Source organism: Salarias fasciatus, unplaced genomic scaffold (assembly GCF_902148845.1).
Source record: "Salarias fasciatus unplaced genomic scaffold, fSalaFa1.1, whole genome shotgun sequence".
NCBI lineage: Eukaryota > Metazoa > Chordata > Actinopteri > Blenniiformes > Blenniidae > Salarias > Salarias fasciatus.
This window is the reverse complement of record NW_021941254.1, coordinates 19,740-42,581: the sequence shown is the minus strand read 5'-3', so window position 1 is coordinate 42,581 and position 22,842 is coordinate 19,740. Positions and strand designations below refer to the sequence as shown.

General features: G+C 41.6%; 1 protein-coding gene across 1 annotated transcript; it reads left to right on the top strand.

Annotated features, from left to right (window-relative positions):
• Positions 1-10,356: 10,356 nt before the first annotated feature.
• Positions 10,357-16,416, top strand: LOC115384567 (transmembrane protein 160-like). The gene is given in 5 exon segments (XM_030086826.1): positions 10,357-10,472; positions 10,474-10,653; positions 11,660-11,684; positions 13,903-13,995; positions 14,841-16,416. Coding segments are annotated over 5 exon segments (672 nt in total). The 5' UTR covers positions 10,357-10,421; the 3' UTR covers positions 15,164-16,416.
• The last annotated feature ends 6,426 nt before the right edge of the window (positions 16,417-22,842 follow it).

Sequence of the window (22,842 nt, the reverse complement as noted above, 5' to 3'; positions counted from 1 at the left end):
TTCATTAAATGCATAACAAATAAATGTATGACTAGACATCAAATCAAAGCTGTAACTTATGAATTATAGATAGTAGTTGACTGTATACAAGCTGTAAAGTTTCAGTGAAAGAAATTCCAACACATTATCTGGTGGTAAAGGTTATTACATTTTTAGATGCTACAGTCATAGACGGATATTGTTAAATTTACAGCTGTTTACGCAGAGAGACTTTTGACCTGATTATGGCTTCACCCGATGATCTCAGACTTTCTCTGGCCAAACAAATAAGTCACAGTCTTCCTAATTCTGCATGCACTGGACTTATTACTGTCCACCTGAATCTGCCTGGCCATAGGAAATGAGGTAATGTGCTGCCATGAAGTCAGGCCAGTGGTCAGGGCACCGGATTACCGCCTCACCCTGGGGGATTAGGGACAGAGTGTATTGACACAACAGTGGCACGCCACGTCCATCCCGTGCCTTCAGCGCAGCGCCATGTCGGCCTATAGAGAAACCAGGTCAGCAGCCTCATGACGTACTGACAGAGATCACATATCAGCAGGTGTACATGCAGGCATGTTTATACTGTAAATGCACATCAACGGTATGTTAATGCTGTCACCTCACAGGCTTGGAAACAGAGGCTTTAGTGGTGGTGATGGAATAGATACAGGGACCACGGCAGTCTTGACTTCACCTTGAAGAAGCCAGACAGACAATAGAGCACCAGTGACTGGCACCATGGTTCTCACAAAGTGTTGATTTAATGCATCAATTTTACACTTCTTTTTTTCTCTATGTGCGGTATGTGTTACAATTTAATACCTGTGATGATTAGAGAGGCTGGTGTTCTCTTCCTGTGTAGCTGCTCCAAGAGGTGGTAGAAACACTCACAGGTTTCTCCTGTGACCCACTCTGATCTATATTTGACTGAAAGTTTCAGCTTTCTCGATGTAAACAGCAGTAAGAATGTTTCCAGCTTGATGTCAGATTGAGGGTTTCTGTTTGGTGTTTGCATGTTCCCTTTGCGTATATGTGTTTTCTCCAGCTTCCTCCATTTTGTCCCTCAGTTCAAAAACATACTGCTGACACTGCCTCTCGGTGTTTGTTGCCACCATCAGCTGTGATTGACCCCTGACCCTCCAGGACCCTGGAAAAATAAAGCACTGACTATCCTGAAACATCTCTATTGGAGCTCCTTTTAGTTTTGTATTATCTACTGAAAAATTACTGCTTCATTAAATTAATCTGGAGGTTATGCTGGAGATTTTATGTGACTCACGTTTGAGGTTCAGTGGAATAATGACATAGGATGAAAGTTAGCACCTGAGATGTCACACCAATTCTTAGGCAACAATTTAATTTCCTTGTTTTCTGCCAGAATTTTTCTCTCTGTGCAGTTTGCAAGTGTTCCCTTGAACATTGGTGGTTTTTCTTCAGGTACTCCGGTTTCCTTGCACAGTCCCAAAAAATAGTTTTTGAGGATAATTGGTGACTCTAACCTCGACTCAACCTCAATTTGTCGTGACTGTGACTTTTGCACATGTAAAAATTAGATGCTCCTCGGACAGGAGAACAGAAGACATTAACCTGTCTGGTCTCCAGCAAAATCTATCAGAACTTTGACATGGTTTATGACGTCCATGCTAACAGATTTTTTTTCCTATCCTTCAAACATCTATATGTATCCTGCTGTATTACATTTTTGTGCCTTATAACGAAATGGACAGTCACCTTGTAAACACAAGAGCGGCACTGAACTTCTCATCTGAACCTAATTTCAATCTGAATTTAATGTTTTAAATATTGAATAATATATTCAAACAACAATTTTGCTGGAGTTGATTGAATTTTTTTAGATGAAATACAGTAGGTAGAAGTTCATTTCATCAGGCATTTTATTGATCGGTCTGACCACATGTTTGTCAGGTTACTGAACCCTCCTGAGCAAACAGCTTGTGCCAGTCAGTCAGGAACACAATAAGTTTTAACACTGCTGCATACGTGAAGTTGTAAACGTCAACATTTTCCTCGAAAGACTCTGGTCACAGCTGTATTATCTAACAGCAGGGCAACATTCATACAGGGTCATATTCACAGCTGTAAACATCATTACAGAACAATACACACGTACGCCGAGCTCGAGATCCTGTACAGTCAGACTGTGACGGTTTGTTGATTTGACAAATTGTGAGGGGAGAATCGGTGTAAATGTTTTTACACCCCATAAAAACTTTACTATGTGTCCACAACGGAAGTGAAACTGTTGAAATAACCAAGGGAAGAGGTGTCAAAGAACACATGCTCACATTATTATAGGTATATTTTGGGTGCTTCTGCTTTCATGAGTAGGACTGACAAGTCATACAGTTTGATCTAGTATGATCCCTACTGAACACTCCCACAATTTTAATTCATTTGAAATCTTGAAAACTATGTTTCTGTAGACAATACATTCAGTTTTCTCTGAGAAAATCTTTCTTAATTGAATTTGTTGTTGTTGTTGTTGTTGTTGTGCTTTTACTTGTAAATGAGCAGAATTTACAGAATGTAACAGTCCTGAAATATTTTTCCACCTCCGCGAACAACTTTATAAGAAGTAAAGTCACCGTGACATCAGCGATTTGTCACTCATGACAAAGTTATCATGTGCTGGATTTCTCATTAGTTTGATGATTTTTGCCCACGCACATTAAAAAGGAAGAAAGTCTCTCAGGATTGGGAAAATGTTGGTAGGCGGATGTTCTGCTACCTATTTAAGTTACACAAGTTAACCAGCTTTAGTAATATGAAGGTGAAAGGTCATTTTATTGACATTTTAAGAGAAACGAGGACCATCAATATGTTTTTACTGTTGCTGATATGGAGACGTGACACATTTTATTGGTGTTGAGTTGGAAAAACAAGACGTGATAAGCAGTGTGTGACTCTGCGGCAGCCTTTTCAAAGGTCAACTTGTTGGGGGTGATAAAAGAAGCGGGGTTAGCGATGATGTGTTACAAAATTAGTCATTACTGTGACAACAATGCTTGTACGGCGCTCTGAGGTGTCAGTTACTGTTAACCAACGCTAACGTGCCGCCACAATGTTAAAAATGTTTTGCACCCCCTGAATAAACTGCAGTTTTCCTCGATACGACCTGTACAGTCGTCTGAGGTGTTTTGTTGGCGCTTCTTCTATTTCTTGTCTTTTGTTCACGAATTTTCTTCTTTCAATGGATGTGACGCAAAGTGCTGCATGACCGCTGAAAACTGTGTCGCCTTCACAGGAGCACATGGATCGGAGGCCCGTGATGGAAAATAGCAGAATCTAATGACTGATTATCCCCAACAGGGTGGTGCAGCTCCCATTTGACTTCCAACTAACTGATGTAACTTCATATGAAATGAAGGGCTGAACGAGACTGAAACGCTTGGTCCTGACACTATCAGGACATCCTAAATAAGAGACGTAATTAAAATCCACAAGTTACTTTTCCAAGCATCACCTAGTGTCTTCTTAAGTAATAAATAAAGTCCACAGTTAAAAAAAACAAAAACTCAACTGCAATCAAATACTGATCTCTCACATTTTGGACAAAAGATGGTAATGTGGGCTTAGAATAGGACTTTGACAAAAAAAAAAAAAAAAAAAAAATTCCTAGTCATACATCCAACGCAGTAAATAGTGCTGACAAACAGTAATATAATCCCACAAAGTTTTATAGCTGCTAAGCAACCACACCGTTATTGCTGTAACAATGACACCCTTGTTTTCCCAGCAGCGAGGAGAGATGCAACTTCCTGCGCCGCTCAAAGCGCTTAAACATATAAAGTTTAATCTCAAGCTAACATCTTGCAAACACAGCACGCATCAATGGTGATGTAACACACAGGCGTACGTATGTGCAACCCTTTGTTCTCGGTTTGGCCTCCAAGGGACCACGGTGCGTGTTACGTTCAGAGAAAACACCTCAAAATAAATCAGGGCTCTCATGTTCCAGGATATCAAAAGGAAAACTTGGAGGGGAAAAAAAACAAGCGTCTAAATAAATACATTCACACACCTGCAGCATTAAACAACCCCAAGAGCTTCCGTCCTGCATCCTGTAGCGTCGGGAGATGGTACAGAATGACTTTTGCAATGACGTGCAACAGGATCAGATAAATCATCTGTAAGCTGAACTTCTAGAAACCTATCTGTATTCGTCCCACGGTCTGTTCAGCGGTAATCCCTCTCAGTGTATTTATGTCAGTAAATCATTGGTTTGCTGACCGGTTGACACTCGTATCTAACACTTGTTTGTCCCTGGGACTGAAAAACAGTGTACTCTCTGCCAAGGTCAGCGCTCCCAGTGCAGCTGGCTGGAATCCCCCGTCCGTGTAACACGGACCAGTGCAGCTCTGCACGTATACACATCTCCTCCTCTCTGTCCCCCTCTCTCTATCTCTCTCCCTCTATTTCCTCTGGCCACAGATATCAAGCAGAGAGGATAACAAAGAGTTAACGCACAGTTTGGGCCCATTAGGAGATCTGCTTACTTCGCTTTTTGTGCCTTTCTTCTAGATTTGCTGAAAGCAGATTTCGGCAATATGTTTGTTGGAAAAAAATGTTAATTAAAATATTTAAGGCTTAAATGTTTGCTTTTATAGTTTTTGCAGGATCAGGTGCTGAACAAATGTTCCCACACAAATATTTGGTGTTTTGTTTACTTTTCTCTTATATGCGCTGAATGCACGACAACTCAAATGAATAATGCCAGTACAAACAGTCACAATGTAAAACAGATAAAATCATTTGGGTGTCATGCAAAGCTTGTTTTCTTTTATTTAAGAGGACATGTTATGAGTGACGATGAGAACAACTTATGAGAAGCAGGTTGGGAGGCAGAGGAAGTCACAGAAGAGCGCCTCAAGCTCCCGTGTTGCCTCAAGTGACACTTGTCACAAGTTGGATACAAAAAAATGTGAGAATATTTGCAAATTCACGACCTGGAATCAGACTGCACATATCGCACAAATCCTGCAAGAATGTTACATGAGCTTAGTGACGCTTCCTCCATGATATTCGCTCAACAGTTGCTGGATTTATGCGAGATTCGCACGACATTAATTGGGTAAAATTAAGCATTATGACTCTTGCAACTGTCTGACAGTGGACAAATAAGCCTTCAGAACATAACTGAAAATTCTTGACCATATAAATACAGGGTTTCTCAGCAGTTCAGAAATAATTTTGTTATCCGATATCAAGTAAATTGAGTCGATAATAAAAGTCAAAAGCTGCTGGATGAAGACTTACATGCTGAAAGCTCATTTGCCCGCTCATCCATCAATGTCAGGGGCCAACCGAGAGCGAAGGCAGAGTACACCTTGGACGCATCGCCAGGCCTTCACAGGCATATTTTTGGACTGTGGAAGGAAACCAGAGTACCGACAGATATCCCCGACACACACACACACACACACAGAAAGAACATGCAAATTCCTTACTGAAAAGCTTGACCCAGTTTCAACCCACAACCTTCTCGTTATGAGGTGACAGCAGCTACTTGTCCACGTGAACTTCTCAAATTTTCAGATTTGTCTAAGAAACCTTCGAAGAATTCACAATTCTTTACAGCACAAACACAAAGAGACAGACGACCATACACTCCCAACTACGAGCAATTTATTATCACAAAATACATCACATACATTTGTCTGGAATACTGGAGCAAACTGCAGTACCCAGGAAAACCCCACATGGGAAGAACATGCAGACTCCTGTACTGGAAGAACATGACTGGCCTAGAGAGAGATGAAGGAATGGAATGGATGGAAACGTGGAATTTGACCGTGCAAAGGCAAGAAAACAGAGAGTGATGACACAGAGGACAAGAGAGGGATCGAGGCTGGTGAAGTGGCAAGGCGGGGGAATTTGAGGATCAACTGTGCTGCTAGTCATCCTTAAAATAGCTCACAGAGATGCAGAAGAATTTTCTGTCTGCAGTTAAAATGTTGAAGCACTTGTGGCCGACCTGTCTTTTGTTAGAACACCAAAGGTGGCCCTGAAATGCATGAAAAATCAACACAACCAAGAATTAAGACTCACCACACAAACACAGATTTAGATGAGTTTAGTTTAGTTTGTAACCTGCTATTTAAAGGTTTATCAGGTTGACAGTGTAACACACCATAATCAGCAAGGAGCTGTTACGTTAATCACTTAAGCATCGACATGTAATTATAAATGTGCAGTATGTGATGTGCCTGCTTTCAGTATTTTAGGTGACTCCCTTGTAGAATTGTGCTGAATGCTCTCAGAAAATACAGCATTGACCAGTCTCTCTGCACTCCCTACCACACTCCATCCATCTGCATCTTTAATAACCAGCAAAAGGAGAAAAAGTGAACATAATATTGTGCTTTTTCTTGTTTTCAACCCTAGTTTGGAAAAGCTGGTGGACAACCCCAAAGAGATGATATTGATTTTAAACACTCATGTTTTATTTTACTATTAGTATCACACAGCAGAAGCTAGTGTAACGTATCAGGGGTTGAGAGGAACCATTTTGGTGCTTCCTGAAAAATATTTGCGTCATTTGATTTGATGGAGGGCACTAGGCTACATCTCACAAGATGGAACGGGACGACAGGAGGCTGAAGAGAAAGTGGTACTAACAAACGCTTTAATTGGGTCTTTAGCTGTCAGACTAACCAGCAGCATGCATGATTTGTATGAAAGGAGCATTTTAGAGAGGTAGATAAAGAGGTAGGTAAAGACAATAAAGGTTATTCAAGTATGATTAGCTTTGAGCTCTAACTGAGAAAGCCTAGAACCTTATATTTTCATAACCAGGTCAGGAACCGTCAACGGGGGTGCATGCAATCCTTGGGCTGTACCATTTCGCTACGTTAAGGGTAGCCAGCACCTAGATATACAATGGATTTTATTATTCATCTGACTTAATATAAATATTGATCAGGACATGTGCATGTACTGCCATTAGCAAAAGTATATCTTCAATTATGTCATTACTTATTTTGAATAAACTATAATTTTGTAGAGGAAAACCTTTACGTTGTATGTTTGTACTAGAACTTCCATTGTGTTGTGGACAGTTGCGTGAGAGAGACCAGAGGATCAACTGCACTATCGCATCAAAGACCCCCCCCCCAACACACACCACACACACAACACACACACACACACACACACACACACACACACACACACACACACACACACACAACACAACACACACGAACACACACACGGGAATACAAATACAATCTCCCATCAGTGGTGCAGCTCCCTGTGCTCCTCTGTCTTAAACAATCAGGTATGAGAGGCGTTGTCTTTCTGGAGTCCCAAAGGGCAGAAAAACACAAAAGGCCCTCAGGAAGAGGCTGTCCACTCATCTTTATTGAGCGCACGTGGACACATTGTGATACACACTTAGAGTTTCATCGTGTCGCTCTTGAACGATATGGAGGAAAATCTCTCTTTAAAACTTTAGATGGCTTCAAGTTTCAAGAGTATCCAAACCACTCATTTCAAGTAGTCCCTGTGATGTTGCAGTCTTAATACAACTGCTCCTTCACAGCACTGACAGACGCTGCTTATTTATACTCTCATGGCTTGAAGGCTCTGACAGATATGAGGGAGGATGAAGCAAGTCACACTGGGATTACAGTTATATGATGAAACTGTCATCACAAACAAGGTAAACCAAATTGTAAATGTTCAAATTAAAGTGTTTGAACTAACTAACTAAGCTCATTAATTGTCCACATAAATAGCATCACGATTGATTCTAAAATTATATTAAAAAATGGAAAAAAAAAAAACCAATGGGGGCATTTACTGTACCTCTCTGCAGGTCAACCAACTGGGCTCCCAGAAAGGCTGTGGACCCTTCCATCTCTGGTTTCACTGGAAGCTGTGGCAAATCACACACAATCAGGTACGTAAGCTTAAAAAAACAAAGCAGTGAGCAGTTTCTGAGGCTGGCTCCAGATTGCCACAAGGGTCTTATTATGGTTTTGTTTGACAGCTTCATACAGACAAAGCCTCAGGCATGGACCCTCTGCTACCCTCCCAGAGGGGGTCCAGACTCGGAACCAGTGCTTCAGAAGTATCCAAAGAGGCAGTTGCTTGAGCCTTACTAAGGATCCAAATCCGTCTGGTGTGACATGTACAAAACTAATCTACGGCATTTGTAAGTCTAACTTTGAATCATAAAAACAAACAAACAAACAAACACGAAGAAACAAAAAATATACAGAGTTATCCATTTGGGGGGCGGTAGAAATGTATATTTGAGTGTTGATAACTTCAAACAAAACTAAATGAAAACAAGACATACAATGGATGTAAGAAATTCAGATGCGATTTATTGAAACACTGATTCCATTATGTCTCGTTAACAATGACAATGGTGGTTGAGATGATCAACTTTTATGTCATAATTTTCACACTCCATACAAGTGGAAAATGGTCTTATTCTTTGTTCTTTGCCTTTCATTAAATTGAATTGTTTTGGTAGAAGTTACTAACCTGTGTCTCTCTTCTAGTCTATGTCTCCTCTTTCTCTGTCATCTGTACACGACCCCCCCCCCCCCCCCAAAAAAAAAAAAAGAAAAAAAGGAAGGTTTCTCTTCCACAGTCAATTCTGCTTGCTGGTGTGGAAATGTTGGGTCTTCTCTGTAAAAGTGCCAAGAATGTGAAATAATGATGTTACATCAAATGCTTGATAAATGCTTGTTTTTTTGTTAAATAAATAAATAAATAAATAAATAAATAAATAAATAAATAAATAAATAAATAAATAAAAAGGTTGCATTTAAACCAATACATTGTTGCCAACTAATCAGTCAGGACACTTCTTAAGATATCTTTAGCTAATTTGCATATCTGCTCATTTGCATATCTACATTAAATTACATGATGACATCATTTAAACCAATACATTGTTGCCAACTCATCACACACAATAGTTCTAATGGCATTCAAAAAGAAGGAACCTATTGGTGCCTCATGTGACATGACAGAGATACAGCCAAAGAGCCCTGATCTTCAAAAGTATAACTTTTAAATGGAAATACAGACATCTAGTCACATATGTCTATTGTATTTTATTATTCTTTTACAAATGTAGAAAAGCTATCTACTGTTACACATTCGATTGGTGTTCAAATTGTCTCATATTGTCACACAGCAACATTTTAATATTTTAGATTAATATGTTTACTATTTGCAACTTATTCTGTAAAGTGTCCATTTATTTCATTAATCATATATTCAGTTTTGTAATAACTAATTAAAAATGCACCTTAAAGGTGCATTAAGGAGTTTTACAACTTTAAAAATACTTATTTTCCACCATAAATATGTTATACATTTAATGATGTGTACAATGTGCCCGTGACATATTCATTACAAGTACCTCTCACAGCGCTAATTGTCATTTGAAAGTTGCAGTGCCGGTCCCAGCACCAGCATTTTTTTGGGGAGAATTTGAAAGGATGACGTAATGCACGCTTGACTGGTTAGGTTTCATTTTGTCCGCCATTACTCCGCCAGATGCTTAGTGAGCAACAACTGAGCAGGAGCTTCCAGAAAGTAAGAAAAGACTGGCTTCTAGCACTGCCACAGCTCCAGCACAGACTCACCAGGTAAAAGAAACTTCAATCTTACTGAGCGATACTAAACGAGCGAAGACAGAGTTCCCCTCTTCTGTGCACACGAGCCACAGGGACGAGTTTTTCACTAAGCTGCATTACGCCCAAGGCCTGCAGGGGGCGCTGTTTCGCATAAAGCGTGCAAACTCCTTAAGGCACCTTTAAAGTTCCAAATTCTTTGGCGTATTTAAACACTTTTTTTTAAAGCAGTGTAATGGTTACTTTGCCAAGTAATTAGCTACTTTTAAAATATAAAAAAGTTATTAACTTTTTTTGAAGAAGTAACTAATAACTATAAGTAGTTACTTTTAAAAGTAACTTGCCCAATACTGGTAGATTGTAATATTTTTTTTTTAATAATTTGAGTGAATATTTATTATGGATTTATTGATTTTTATTATGATTTATGTATTATTATAGTATTCTTTATTTACCTGTGGATGGATGGATTCAGTCAACTCATGCCTCATGTCATCTTGTCCTCTCGCGCCCCCTTTTGGCCAAAAGTTGCATGCGCATGCTATTGATGGCACACAAGATGATTTTCCTTTGAACGCTTCGTCCTAGTAATTATTTAGAAAAGAAAAAGGCCCGCTTAAATGACATTCATCAGTATTTTTCTGTATTAATGCTGTGTTTTTGTGGTCCGGCGCAGCCGCACGGTGGCGCTGTGTGACTGCCGCCCTCCCTGGTCGGAGCTCCTCTTCCGGGTCAGAGTTCACAGGGGCGCGCGGAGGTCGTGTTGTGCTTTTGCTTTCGGCTCCCGGGTGTCCCCCAGCAGAAGCCAGTGATGTGATGGCTTTCCTGACTCTGTTCCTGAGAAGGCAGCTGCCGCCGGCCGCGCTCTGCCAACCTGGCCCGGGCGGTGAAGCTGCTCCGGCCTCCCGGCGCCGGGCCGCCGCTCCGGAGGCTGCACGACTCGGCCCGGCAGCGGGGCGCGGAGAGGGGGCCGTGGGAGAGGACCCGAGCCCCCGAGCAGCAGCAGCAGCAGTACCAGTTCTCAGACCTCGATAAGGCGGACGCTTTGGTAGGTTTACTGCCGAGGAAAGCGCTGTCATATGTTCCTCCTTTTCTCTCACTTTCGTTTCTCCTCTGAAGCTGATAAACTGTAGTCCAGGCAGTTTAGAGTCTGAAGCTGTGAGCTCCGTTATTGGATCTTCATTATGAGAACATGTCAAGTCACTCAGCTGGTCTCAGCTCACTGACAGGACTGCATTATGCACTGCTTCTATACACTTTGCATTCATGCTTTGCATGTCGATCTCTTTAAAGTCCCGGGCTGGCACAAAGCTGTTTTTGGCTCAGGAGCACTCTCTGATAGTGTTGTGCAATCTAGTGAAGAAGACGGCTCCATCTTCTACACCACTGAACCACTGGAGCTGACCCCGGGGTATGATCTGATTGGGTCACCAAGCAGTTCAGACTCAGCAGCGATCACCGCGCCGTGCTCCTCTTAGAATTAAGGTAACACTTACTTGAAGCCCCCCGGTATAACACATTATAAGTAGTTATAAACACTCATAAATGATCACAATGCTTTATAACCCACTATACAGCATAGGATTAGTGTTAGGTCCTGATGTTATAAAGCATTGTGATCATTTCTGAGTGTTTATAACTATAGTTATACAGTGCTATAATGTACTTATAATGGGTTATACAGGGGGGCTTCAAGTAAAGTGTTACTGAATTTATTTCCTCAGTATATCAGATTATAGCTCATTAGCCAAATAGGGAACACCAGTCCGTCTATTCTAAAAAACAAAGATATTCTCAGCATACAGACGGCGTTTTCACTGTTAGAATGCAGAGGTTTAACAACACATTGACAATCTGCATGTGACACATTCAGAAAGTCACTGGCTGTGAGCTGTTGATGCTGAATGCTTGACATTTTCAGGGATTTGTTGACAATACTTCTGAAATAATTGGCCCACGGCTTCATTGTTACCCAGCTCTCCGCCCCTTCATCCATCCATCTTCCATATTGCTTTGTTCTGTGCTAATGAGTCTCCCTTTTCTCTCTTTTACAGATGCTGAGGAAGTCTCATGAAACAGGTAACTACACATGTGGATGAATACTCTTTCACATCTCTCCATCAGTGGTTTATTTTGGGCTGTTGTGCCGTTCTGATGGTCGCCATCTGTGTTAATGACACTGAATGATGGAGTTTTTTTTTCTGTTTGTTGGGCTGACAGTCATTTGTCCATATCATATCTGACTGGTCATTTTATTTCCTCACAAACTTTTGGTTAGAATACAAAATGGTTAAGGAACGTAGTGCATCCTGAACAGTTTGGGGTTCAGTGCCTTGCTCAAGGACACTTCAACATACGTACAGATGGGGGATTGAACCCTGAAACCCTTCAGTTGAGAAACAACCCACTCTGCCAACTGAACCGCAGCTACCCCTATCAAAATAAGACGATTTCCTCTTTTTCGGGTTCATGTGTGGAAAAAGGTTTTGCGAACTCAGTCGTGTTCTTACAAGAATATATGAAGAGAACAAAAAACAAGCATGTTACATCCAAACATGACCAAGAATGTCTCACATTCCAGAGCTGTGATAACCATTTGACCTTTGACACCCCACTCAGAGTAGAAATTGCTCAGTACTTGAATTATGAAGCAGTTCGTTCCTCCATTGCATTTTGCACTTTGCACTTTACAGTTCCTCTCAGACCCTCTGTTTCCTGCTCCCGTGGGTTCAAAATCGGTGTCTGCGAGAGGAAGCGGCGAGTGTGCGCTGTGCTAATGAGCTGTGCGTGGCACCTCTGACGTCTCTGCAGGAGCGTGAAGTCGCACACCTGCCAGCTTCAGCTCGGCTCCGGGTGAATCGCGGCGCCGCTGTGCAGGCTGCGTGTGGAAGCTGCTCAGTATCTTTCATTCTGAAACAACACCGAGCGTCAGCTGTGAAAAATGTAAATAAACATACAAACCAAAATTTTAAAGGACACATAATATTTGTACAGTTTTAAAGTTGATTCAATAACCTGCTGGAGTTTTTAAAATGTAGACCGCTTCACCACATTTCTCTAATAAACATGCAACTTACCTTAACATTGTCTTCATATTGCTTTTCACTGTCATCTGTTTTGTGTTGTTTAAGAAAAAAACGGACTGTTTGTATCTCTAGACGTGATCTCTGGTTATTCCTGACAGCAAAAACAAACATCCTCCCTCCAGTTTGAAGCTCAGTCCTCCTCTTAAATGAAATACCACAAGGATACAGACATTTAAACTGCCTTCCAGTTTCCTTCCAACTCCTGAGCTGATTTCAGTGGTGCAGAGCGACTCAGCATTTAGTTTTCAACATGATGACACTGCAGCATGGACAGTGTCTTAATGCTGTTTTTATATTCTTTAGAAACATTTTGTTGACGTGTTCGGACATACAGTTCTGTAACATTGAGCTGATTCAGATTGGGTTTTCTTTCCCGGAAATAGCTGGCGTAACAGCTTAAACAGGAGGCGTCTGTATGGTTGTCTGACCTGAAATGTTGAGATGAATTAGAGATGACATCTGTTTTTTGTTTGTTTTTTTTTTTTTCTAGTTATTGGCATCACAAACACACACAGACACACACCTCCTGATCACAGTCATTCTTAAAGACTGCAGTGCTGCTGAACCACACCCAGTGTTGCTCCACATTTATCTCTTTCTGCTTTTTTCAGTCCTTCACAGTTATTCTATAACTACACAAATGAACCTCTGCTTCACTGGTTTTGATGTTTTGCTGTGACGTACAGTTGCAGTGATGATAAACTGTTTTCTTAATGCAAGTTAGAAATTTTGAAATAACCAGCAAGTGGCATAACTGATTGAAAATACTCATAAGGCAGCATTCATTCAGTCTCATCTAAACTGTGGAGCTCCCTCTAGTGGTGTGTGGAGGAAAGTCGTTTTCTAAAAATGAGAAAAAAGAAACATTGTGTGTGTGTCCTTTTTACTTAATGGCAGATGTGATTGTTCATACCATCTGTCTATATAATGTACATGTTATATTTTAGTTTTTTTGTTATTTTTTTCCCCCCCAAAAAACTTGTTTCATCATATCTGTTTAATAAGACTTTACATAAAATGTAGAAAAAGCGAAGCGCTGTTTGTACTGCCCACACAACGGTACCTCACACCTCCTCTTCCTTCTTTATAAAACACTCGCTCCATCTTTGTGAGGCCAGTAACTATACTGTTTCTGTCTCCCTGCACAGATTTCAGCTCCGGCTGCGTCCGTCTGCTCTCGCTCTTTCTGACTGCGACTGTGTGTGTTGCAGGATTTCTCTCGTGGTTCAGGAACGGCCTGCTGGCGACCGGGATCGGAGTCATCGCGTTCGTGCAGAGTGAAGTTGGACGGGAAGCAGGATATGGTGCGTGACCTTTTGCTTTTCTTTCTTCATTTTGTGGAATGTACGGTGCGTTCTCGCACGCACACATTGATCCTCTATGGTGAAGCAGTAACCATCGGGGGGGGGGGTGGAATTGTGATTGGTATTCAGTATCAAAGGGCTGCAGCGCTCCTAAATTGTTTAAACTACCACATCCAAGATTCATGAGGTTGAGGTTACTTTTTCAAATCAATAATTCTCCATGAAATCAGATTTCATTTTAAGCACAGCGTCCAGATTCCAGCTCTTTGTGTCCTAAATGTAATCAATGTTTAAAAGCATCTCTTCACTGGAGATGTGTGTTTGTGCTGCTGCATTTTTTTTTTTTTTTTTAAATGAATAATTTCACAAGGATTTCTGCAATTGACTAAAATCCTGTAAAAAGCGAGTTGAGATCCTTGATATTTAGTTGTAAGAAAAAAATGTCCTGAGTGCCTGAAATCCCAGTTTGTACCATGAAATATTTATCAAACGAGACCTTCAATAAATCATTAAATAGTCATTGATTGGCTTCTGATAGATTTGAATGTTTGAAAAACCCTGAAAACAAAACTTTGGCATTAAATCATGTGAGCATTTGAGTTTTATTTATGCTAGAATGAAACATTGTTGACCTTTAGAAACTTATTCCTAGGTTATTGGGCACAGCGAGTGTAACTTTTTTTTTTTTTTTAATAATAGTTTTAAAAAGTAGAAGAAGTGCCTAATCTTTTATTTTCTTCTGAATAATTAAAAGTGTTGAGTCGCTCCCAGATTTAATTACTGTGGGTTATGAGGAAATTAATTGGGTCTCTACAATAATACCATGTCAATCTGTTTCTCCTCAGCCTTCTTTCTCCTCGGAGGTGTGTGCGTGTCGTTTGGCGGCGCCTCGTACATTGGCAGCCTCTTGGCCTTGCGGAGGATGATGATGCTGTCTGTGCCAGCGCTGCTGCTCCAAGGAGCGGCGGTGGGCAGCGTCGCCCTCTTCTGGCTCTGCGCTGTATCGCTCTACATCGGCCGCCTGGAGGTGGAGATCATCCACGAGGACGAGGAGGGGGCCGGCGAGGACGAGGACGAGTGCAGGGAGTGCCGGGAGAGGCGCGAGCACCGGGGCTACCGCGCCGGCCCGGACGGCGAGGACAGTGACAGCGGGGGGCAAAACAAGTAGCGTGTGTTTGTGTGCGTGTGTGTGTGTGTGTGTGTGTGAGAAGAAGTGTTGCATTGCTTCAGGGTTTTTATTATTTGTATGAGAGATTTTTGTGTGTGTGAAAGCAGCCTACGTGTGTGAGCGAATGGATGTAGGCTTATCATCAGATATAAAGATTATCATTATCTTTAGGAAGACTTAAAGGTGCAGTACGTATCATTTATGCCAGCTAAAACTCTGAAATGGTCAAATAAAAGGAAGTTGCAGTCATGTTGTTGCGCTTTAGGTGTGGATGCTCAGCTTTTCGGTCTTCCTGCATCCAGTCTGTCCTCACCCCAGGAAACAAGACGGTATAAATAATCAGCACAACAGAGGCTCTTTGTCATTGCTGGACGGGCAAAAAAAGGTGAAAAATCTCACAAAATCCAAATTACTGCCACCTAATTATGGAAAACTAAAAGTGCCAAAATTAAATGAATGAATACACACTTTAATATTTTCTTAATGTATTGTGTTTTTTTTTTTTTTTTAACTCTGGGCACTCTTTGTCCTCCATACCTAATACACAGTTTACATACTGCACCTTTAAAGAACTTCTGGAAAAACTGTTCAAAGAATCTTTTTTGTTGTTTTTTTTTTTTTTTTTCGAGTGGTTTGATTCCACTCACCTCTGGTGAATAAATCAGTAGATTAGTTCTAGTTTTTTTTTTGTTTGTTTTTTTAATTTTTGTAAAATTCTTGTTTCTGTTGAGCTTTACTTTTAGCAGTACCACATGCGGTTATTTCTAGAGCTCTTCTTTTGAATGCTGTTTGACTCATCAGCCTGTTCAGTGGAATGAACTGTGATGATTGTTCTACTTGAAGTTTCCTTTAAAAAAATAAAAATAAAAAGCGGCTGGTGGCGGCGTGCTGTGAGATCTAGAAATAACTTGCACACACTGGGTGTATCAGGTGCTTCTGTCTGTAAATCACTGAGGGAATAGATTGTTTTTCCTTTGATTTAGTCTGTGTTTTATAAAGGCAAATAGCACTTTTACTCTTCATCATTGTGACTCTAGACGGTGGGAATAAAAAGTGCATTTCACACAACTTCACCTGTGATTAAATATAAATACGACAATGATTAAATTACAGCCCCAAACTGTGTCCATGCAGCTGTTTTCAGTGAATTTCTCCCCATCTGTTCTCATGGGTCCATGTGTGTCAGAATGGGATTCACTATTGTTTACTTTTGTTTTTTAAAGTGTGCACCAAACTGTGCAGACAGCAATAAAGAAAAAAAAAAGATTTGAGTCAAGGCCTCAATTTATTTATTTTATTTCATGAGAAGCAGCGTTTTTCACCTTTTCTACTGTTGGTTTGGACTTTATTTAATTCAAGTGTTTTTTTTTATTGATCGAAAAAGACGCTACTTCAATTAAGACCTGTTGATTTATGGTATTATTGCCATTTTTGCTCTTTCGGTGTCATCATGTCATACATATATCCTTTTTCCATTAATTATATTTGATAAATGATCATTCACTAAAGTTTCATTGAGCTTTTATGACACAGCTGAACTTCCAACAAACTGAGTCGTCCTCATTAAGAGAGACGGATTGAAGCAAGGCCTGACGTTACTGTTTCATGAGTAAAGTAGCTCCACGACATTTTGCGGCTGTCTGGTTCCAGCAGGGCGGGGCCGTCCTCCCGCACTCCCAGAACCCCGGGGGTGAAGGTCAGGACGAGGTTCAGGCAGGCAGCAGTTATGATTAAGTCTGAGTGGAAGTCAGTCTGAGAATCATAAGCGCCTCTTATTGGTGAATCCACACACGTTAACACCACCACACCAGACTTCTCTGAGAATTTAGAGCAGACACCAAGAGGAAGTTTTTAGCTCTCAGACATTACATATTTTGCTCATTTAATAAACTTCCTTCTTATATCTTCAAAAATAAAGAAAAAAAAAACATATTTCCCAAGATACCAAGGCTGTTTCCAAGCGTTCTCTCACTGCCAGCAGTGAAATTACAGATAACGAAGCTCTTCTTTCTCTTTTTTTCTTCTTTATCGTGCCTTTTTGTTTTCTTTGGCAAAAACATCGCCTGTGGAAGGTGTCAAAATAGTGGAGTTAGCTAATAAAATCCTGATCACATGTACATTTTAAATAGAGGAATGTCAGCAACCCTGGAGAGCAGAGCAGCATAAAGGTAATATTAAAACTGATGCGAAAGTAAAAACACGGGTCGTGATTACAGATCGTCTCAGGAAAGATGGGAAGTGGGAACATGTCTTCCCTGCAGTCCCTGAGAGGGGTGGGAGGGGGGTGGGGGGGGGGGGGGGATGTAGACAGCCTCTCCACATTACATCTGACTGAGGGAGGAAAGCAGAGAAGACAGAGAACAACAGAGAAATAACATGCAAACTCCCCCTCCACACACCCCTCTCGTTTAATACTTATAGAATGACTTTTAAGACGTGGAGAGGTTTCCACCTGTTGGCCGATCCTTCATGGGGAAGGATTCGTCCGGGTGATGAAAACGCGGCTCTCTGATCGCTGTCAGCCTCGGTAGCGGCTCTTCCTCCAGCAGGAGTCCAGAGATGAACCAACTGTCCACACGCAAGCTGCACATGCATAATTTTTGTAATGAGCTGCTCCTCTGCAAGCATGCCTGGATATAGGAAGTGAACTGAGCAGAGTGTGTGTGTGTGTGTGTGTGTGTGTGTGAATGTGTGTGTGTGGGAGAGTTGGCGATGGGGGGTTTTGTCTGTGATAACTATCGCTGACTGGGTGAGGGCGAAGGTCTGTGATATCTCCCAGCCATCGACACGCCGTGTTTCTGTTGAGACTCACCTCGGAGTCACCCTTTCTTCCTCTCCTCTCCTCCTCCTCTTCTCCTCCTCCTCCCTCCCTTCCTCCCCTCCTCCCCTCATTCCAGGGCGTTTGGGTGCAGTTGTGTTTCATATGCAGGGTGTGACTAGACGGCTGCTGCTGCTGCTGCAGTGTGACCAGCAGCACCCCACCTCTTCCTCCTCATCTTCCTCCCCCCGGAGCCCCTCTCAGCTCTCTCTCTCTCTCTCTCTCTCTCTCTCTCTCTCTCTCTCTCTCTCTCTCTCTCTCTCTCTCCCTCAGATCCTCTGCTCCCCTTTCACCCCCGAGTCCTCTCTTTCTGGACTCCTCCTCACGTTCCTTCACGTCCCCCCCCCCCGTCCTCCCCTCCCCTCCTCTGTGGCTGCATTTGACTGCACAGGTCTGCTTGGCATGCAGGAGGCTCCTGAGGCCTGGCGCGTCTAAAGGGCAGGGCGCCCAGAGGCAGGAGACGCGCCCTCACTGACAAACACCGTCTACCCAGAACCCCGAGCGGCGCCACGGCCGCCGACACACCGCCGGTCCAGAGCCCAGGTCCGGCCTCGGCTTCACGGCTACACTCCCGGCCCTGAAAGTTGAAGTCGTAACCTCTGCTTGTTTTGAGCGCGGCGTGCTCATCTGCTCTCGGGTGTTAAATGCCACGAGCACGGATCAGAGGATCTGCCTCGAAAAGTGCATTAGGTATGGATTGGCTTTCTCCGGGAGAATAGAGGGGATTGTTGGAGAAACAACGACAAAGATGGAAATCTGTGCAGGCGGCGGAGACGGGGATGAAGAAAAGAGGGAGTTGTGGAGGCGCGGCGAGGCCGTGTCAGGTGGAAACCGTCTGGGTGTCTCACTCCATCCCTCACTCTATTATTCCTTCCCATATTTTTACTCTTTCAAATGCATTTACATGTGCTCAGGTATTTCCCCCGGGAGCGCGACTCCAATTCAGGGGGTAAGATAAGCCATCAAAGTTAGTGACAGAGAGGGCGTGTGGGTGACTCAATGACAGGCTGAGTGGGAGACAGTCAGGAGAGCTGCTCACACATACACACACACACACATACACACACACCTGCACACAAATAGTGCACAATGATTTTAACAGTAGAAGCCACACCTTTGCTTTGTTATATAAAGATGTGACTCCACCTAAAAGAGAGGAGATAAAGAAGAAGGGGTTGTTTTTGCAGCTCCGTTCCCGACACACACACACACACACACACACACACACACACACACACACACACACACACACCCGCTGATACAGTACATACACTTTTGCACGTACAATGGCATTTTCTCCCCAACAACTGCTCTTGTTTAGTATGCGCTTCCTTTGGTCTTGAGGAGGAATGATCCTCACTCTAATGAACTAGGGCCTGCCACTTGAATGTAAAACAGGATTTAACCCGTCTTCAATGTCAGAGCCCCTCCCTGGGGCTGCTTCAGACAACACACACATTCGCAAATTCATGGAGAAGCACGCGCCCGCACACACACACACACACACACACACGCACGCACCCGCACACACATGAGCGACCCACTGATGTATACACACGCGCACACACACGCTGGCATATAGCCCCTCATAAGTGAGACGCTCTTCATGCACTCCCCGTGCTTTTGTGTTCATTTCAAACCAATTTATGGCCGGGTCTTTGTTGAACGCAACACACCGGAGTGATGTGCTGCCTGCTCCCACTTTCTACCAGGGATTAATAATACTTTGGTCTCCTTCAGGTGCGCGCAGCCCCTGTTGACTTTACTCCGCACGATCACCACGAATACGCGTGCCTCCGCAGGAATTACAATATCCTTGAAACGTTAATTGTTTTGTCAGGTTTTTCTGCACCGACAACATAACATTAAAGGCACTTTAATTCTGAGAAAACATCAGATCTTATAAACTATTCAGAATGTTTCACATACTATTTTTTCCCCTTTAGTGATTTAGAAGCAAAAATAATAAATACTAAAACAAAAGGCTTAAAATGTTTTAGTTTCTGTGTGATAAAGGTAAAATATATAAAACATTCACGGCTTGATTTAAATTATGAGGAAAATGAGCTTTTCCTTTGCATCGTAATTTCTGTAATGCACCTGTTTGCGTTCAGCTCTTATTATTTATCACACGGCTGATCCGCCTCATGTTTGTTAATCTTAGTGTGTTGCTTAAATGTATCTTGCTCCAACACATGGAATTAAAAAGAAAAACACACTACGACGAATGAACGTCTGCCAAATTAACTGATGATCAGCGAAGGCGGTTTCACATTACTAATATTGTGTCTGGAAAAATAAAAGACGGGCAAAGAAACAAACCTGTTCGTATGAAAGAGATTAATGCGAGTCACACATGAAACCTTGAATACCTGCAGAATAAAAAGCACCGCAAGCCGTCCTATTTATCCTAACTGTTGAATCTAAACGCTCCCAAAAGCAGAAAAAGGAAACGGCAAAAAGCAGTTGAGTTGTGCTCCTCTACTGGAATATTTTTATTGTTATCATCTGTATCACTGTTTTCATTTTTACATTTGTTCATTTTATTGGATGAGAGGGGGGTGGAGTATTCACAGGGATGGCAGGATCATGTTAGATTCACAGTGACGGGCAAAAGGGGGTTAGCAGTTTAATTCAACAATTTAAAAAAAAACAAAAAACAAAAAAAAAACATATACACTTACACAAGTAAACACGCGCGCGCACATTCATACACACGTAATATACCAGTAAACACCCGAGAACATGTGTGTGTGTGTGTGTGTGTGTGTGTGTGTGTGTGCGCTCACACATTTTGTATGCAACAGTTACAGTGAGGGTGTGCAGCACACAACAGGTCGGAACAATTAGTTCTGCTTTTCTTTTCTCCGGTCAGACATGAGATGAGAAGTTATAAAAAAAAAAAATAAAAAAATACACACACACAAAAAAAACCCCACAAAAGAAATCTTGGCTTTCTATAAATTATAGGAATGTGTGTGTTTTTGTAATTCCAAGAAATCTTTCCAAAGTGCTCGAAAATCACATTTAATTTGAGATTGATGTCTTCATTAACAGATTTTGCTAATTTCACCAGATTTTGTCTTACATGTCAAAAAGGATAATTTCTTTTCTTTCATGGATCATAATTATCACAAGCAACATTTCAGTTTTTAGCTTTACATGTCGACTTGTGTAGAAATAACTACTTTTCTCACGTTTTTTTCTCCAAAGTGCCGTAAAATGACTGCTGGAATCTTGACACCAGATTTAAAATCAAGCTGCATTGATACATACAGACACATAGCAACATGTTTCATTATTAACTATATTTGGAAAATTGAATATTTTAATCACCCAAGTAATTTCCTTTTTCTATATAAAAAGTGTTTTTCTCTCGGTTCTGTGAGGAAACTGAGATTTAAAGTGTTTCATGCTTCCACTTTTTCATTTAAAACGTTGTTCCCGGTGGAGTGAACTAAAAGATGGGAATAATTCGGCTTTGTTTTATTGACCTCTAATGGTCTCTGTGTTTTTAATGACCACGTGCGGTCTGTCATTCTGAGCGAGCGCGTCCCCCCGCCCCCCCCGCCCACCCCACTGCGGCCGGCCCGGGATATTAGTGACCACTCACTGCATTGTTTTCTGTTTTAACAGGATCACATGTGGAGTCATGAAGTGCTTTGAGTTCACACCAGAACTAATTTCAGTAAGTGCTCAGAAAAACACAGTGATAAAAAAGAACCACTTCAGCCCAGTGCCACCTCCTCCCCTAAAACACACTTTTCTTTTTCCTTTTTTTTTATTTTTTTTTTAGAAAATTAACAAGAGAAAAAAGTTTTTTTGGATGTTTTGTACATCCAATAAAACAATGTTATTTTGTGTCTAAACCCTTTTTTTACACCACGCTTTCATCTATTTTCTCTGGTGAACAAACAAAATCAATAAAAAAAACTTGATAACAAAAAAAAAACATCAATATGGCTTTCATACACACAACTGCAGCATCGTACAGAATATACTATAATTAATAGTTAAACAAATGACTTTTCTTCTAATCAAAGAACTGAAAAAAGCATCCTGTCTGCATTGCATTTTCTTCCTTCATATATATATTTATATATAATGGAATGTCTGGGACGCGTTACTTTTGTCCCCACAGTGTGCTTTAAGTATGGCTGACTGATGAACACTTGTATTTTTCCCTCCTTTTCATTATTTATTATTATTATTTTGAATCTCAATAGGAAACACCAAAAGAAATCTGTCTTATTTTCAGGGAAACCCTCACATCAAATTCTCACCTGAGTGAGAGCTCATTTTTAATAATACTGCAATAATAAAAATTTATATTCCAAAGTCACTTTCATTCCTACAGACGTTTTCTAGTGGTTTTTAGCGTTAACTGGGTTAATGGGAGCGACAGTAACGTGGATGTGAGCTGAGGGTCCTCATGGTTTTTGTCTCTATATACAATATGGCTTCTCTGAGTGGAAGAGACACATAAATCAACACAGTCATCTAGAGAGAGAGACACACGGCAGAGTTTGTTATTGTTGAGATGAAGTCTTGAGGGACGACCAGTCACAAGTTTCCGTGTCCTGTTTTCTCTGGGAGTCACTGTCACGCGTCCACGCGAGGGTGACACGATAAATTCCTATGGCGGCGGCAGCGGCGGCGGCGTGTCACACACTTTAGATTGCAGTTATTCAACTCATTGTCCAATTAGTTTCGTCCTTAGAGGCTTAATGTCCTGCCACTTCTGTCTCTCCTGCCCTTTTCAACGTCTTTCTTTCTGCCCTGTCACTCCGCTCCGCTCCGTCCTTCATTTTTTTTTTTTTTCCTTTTTTGTTTTCTGCTCTCACCTCCTCCCCTGCGAGGC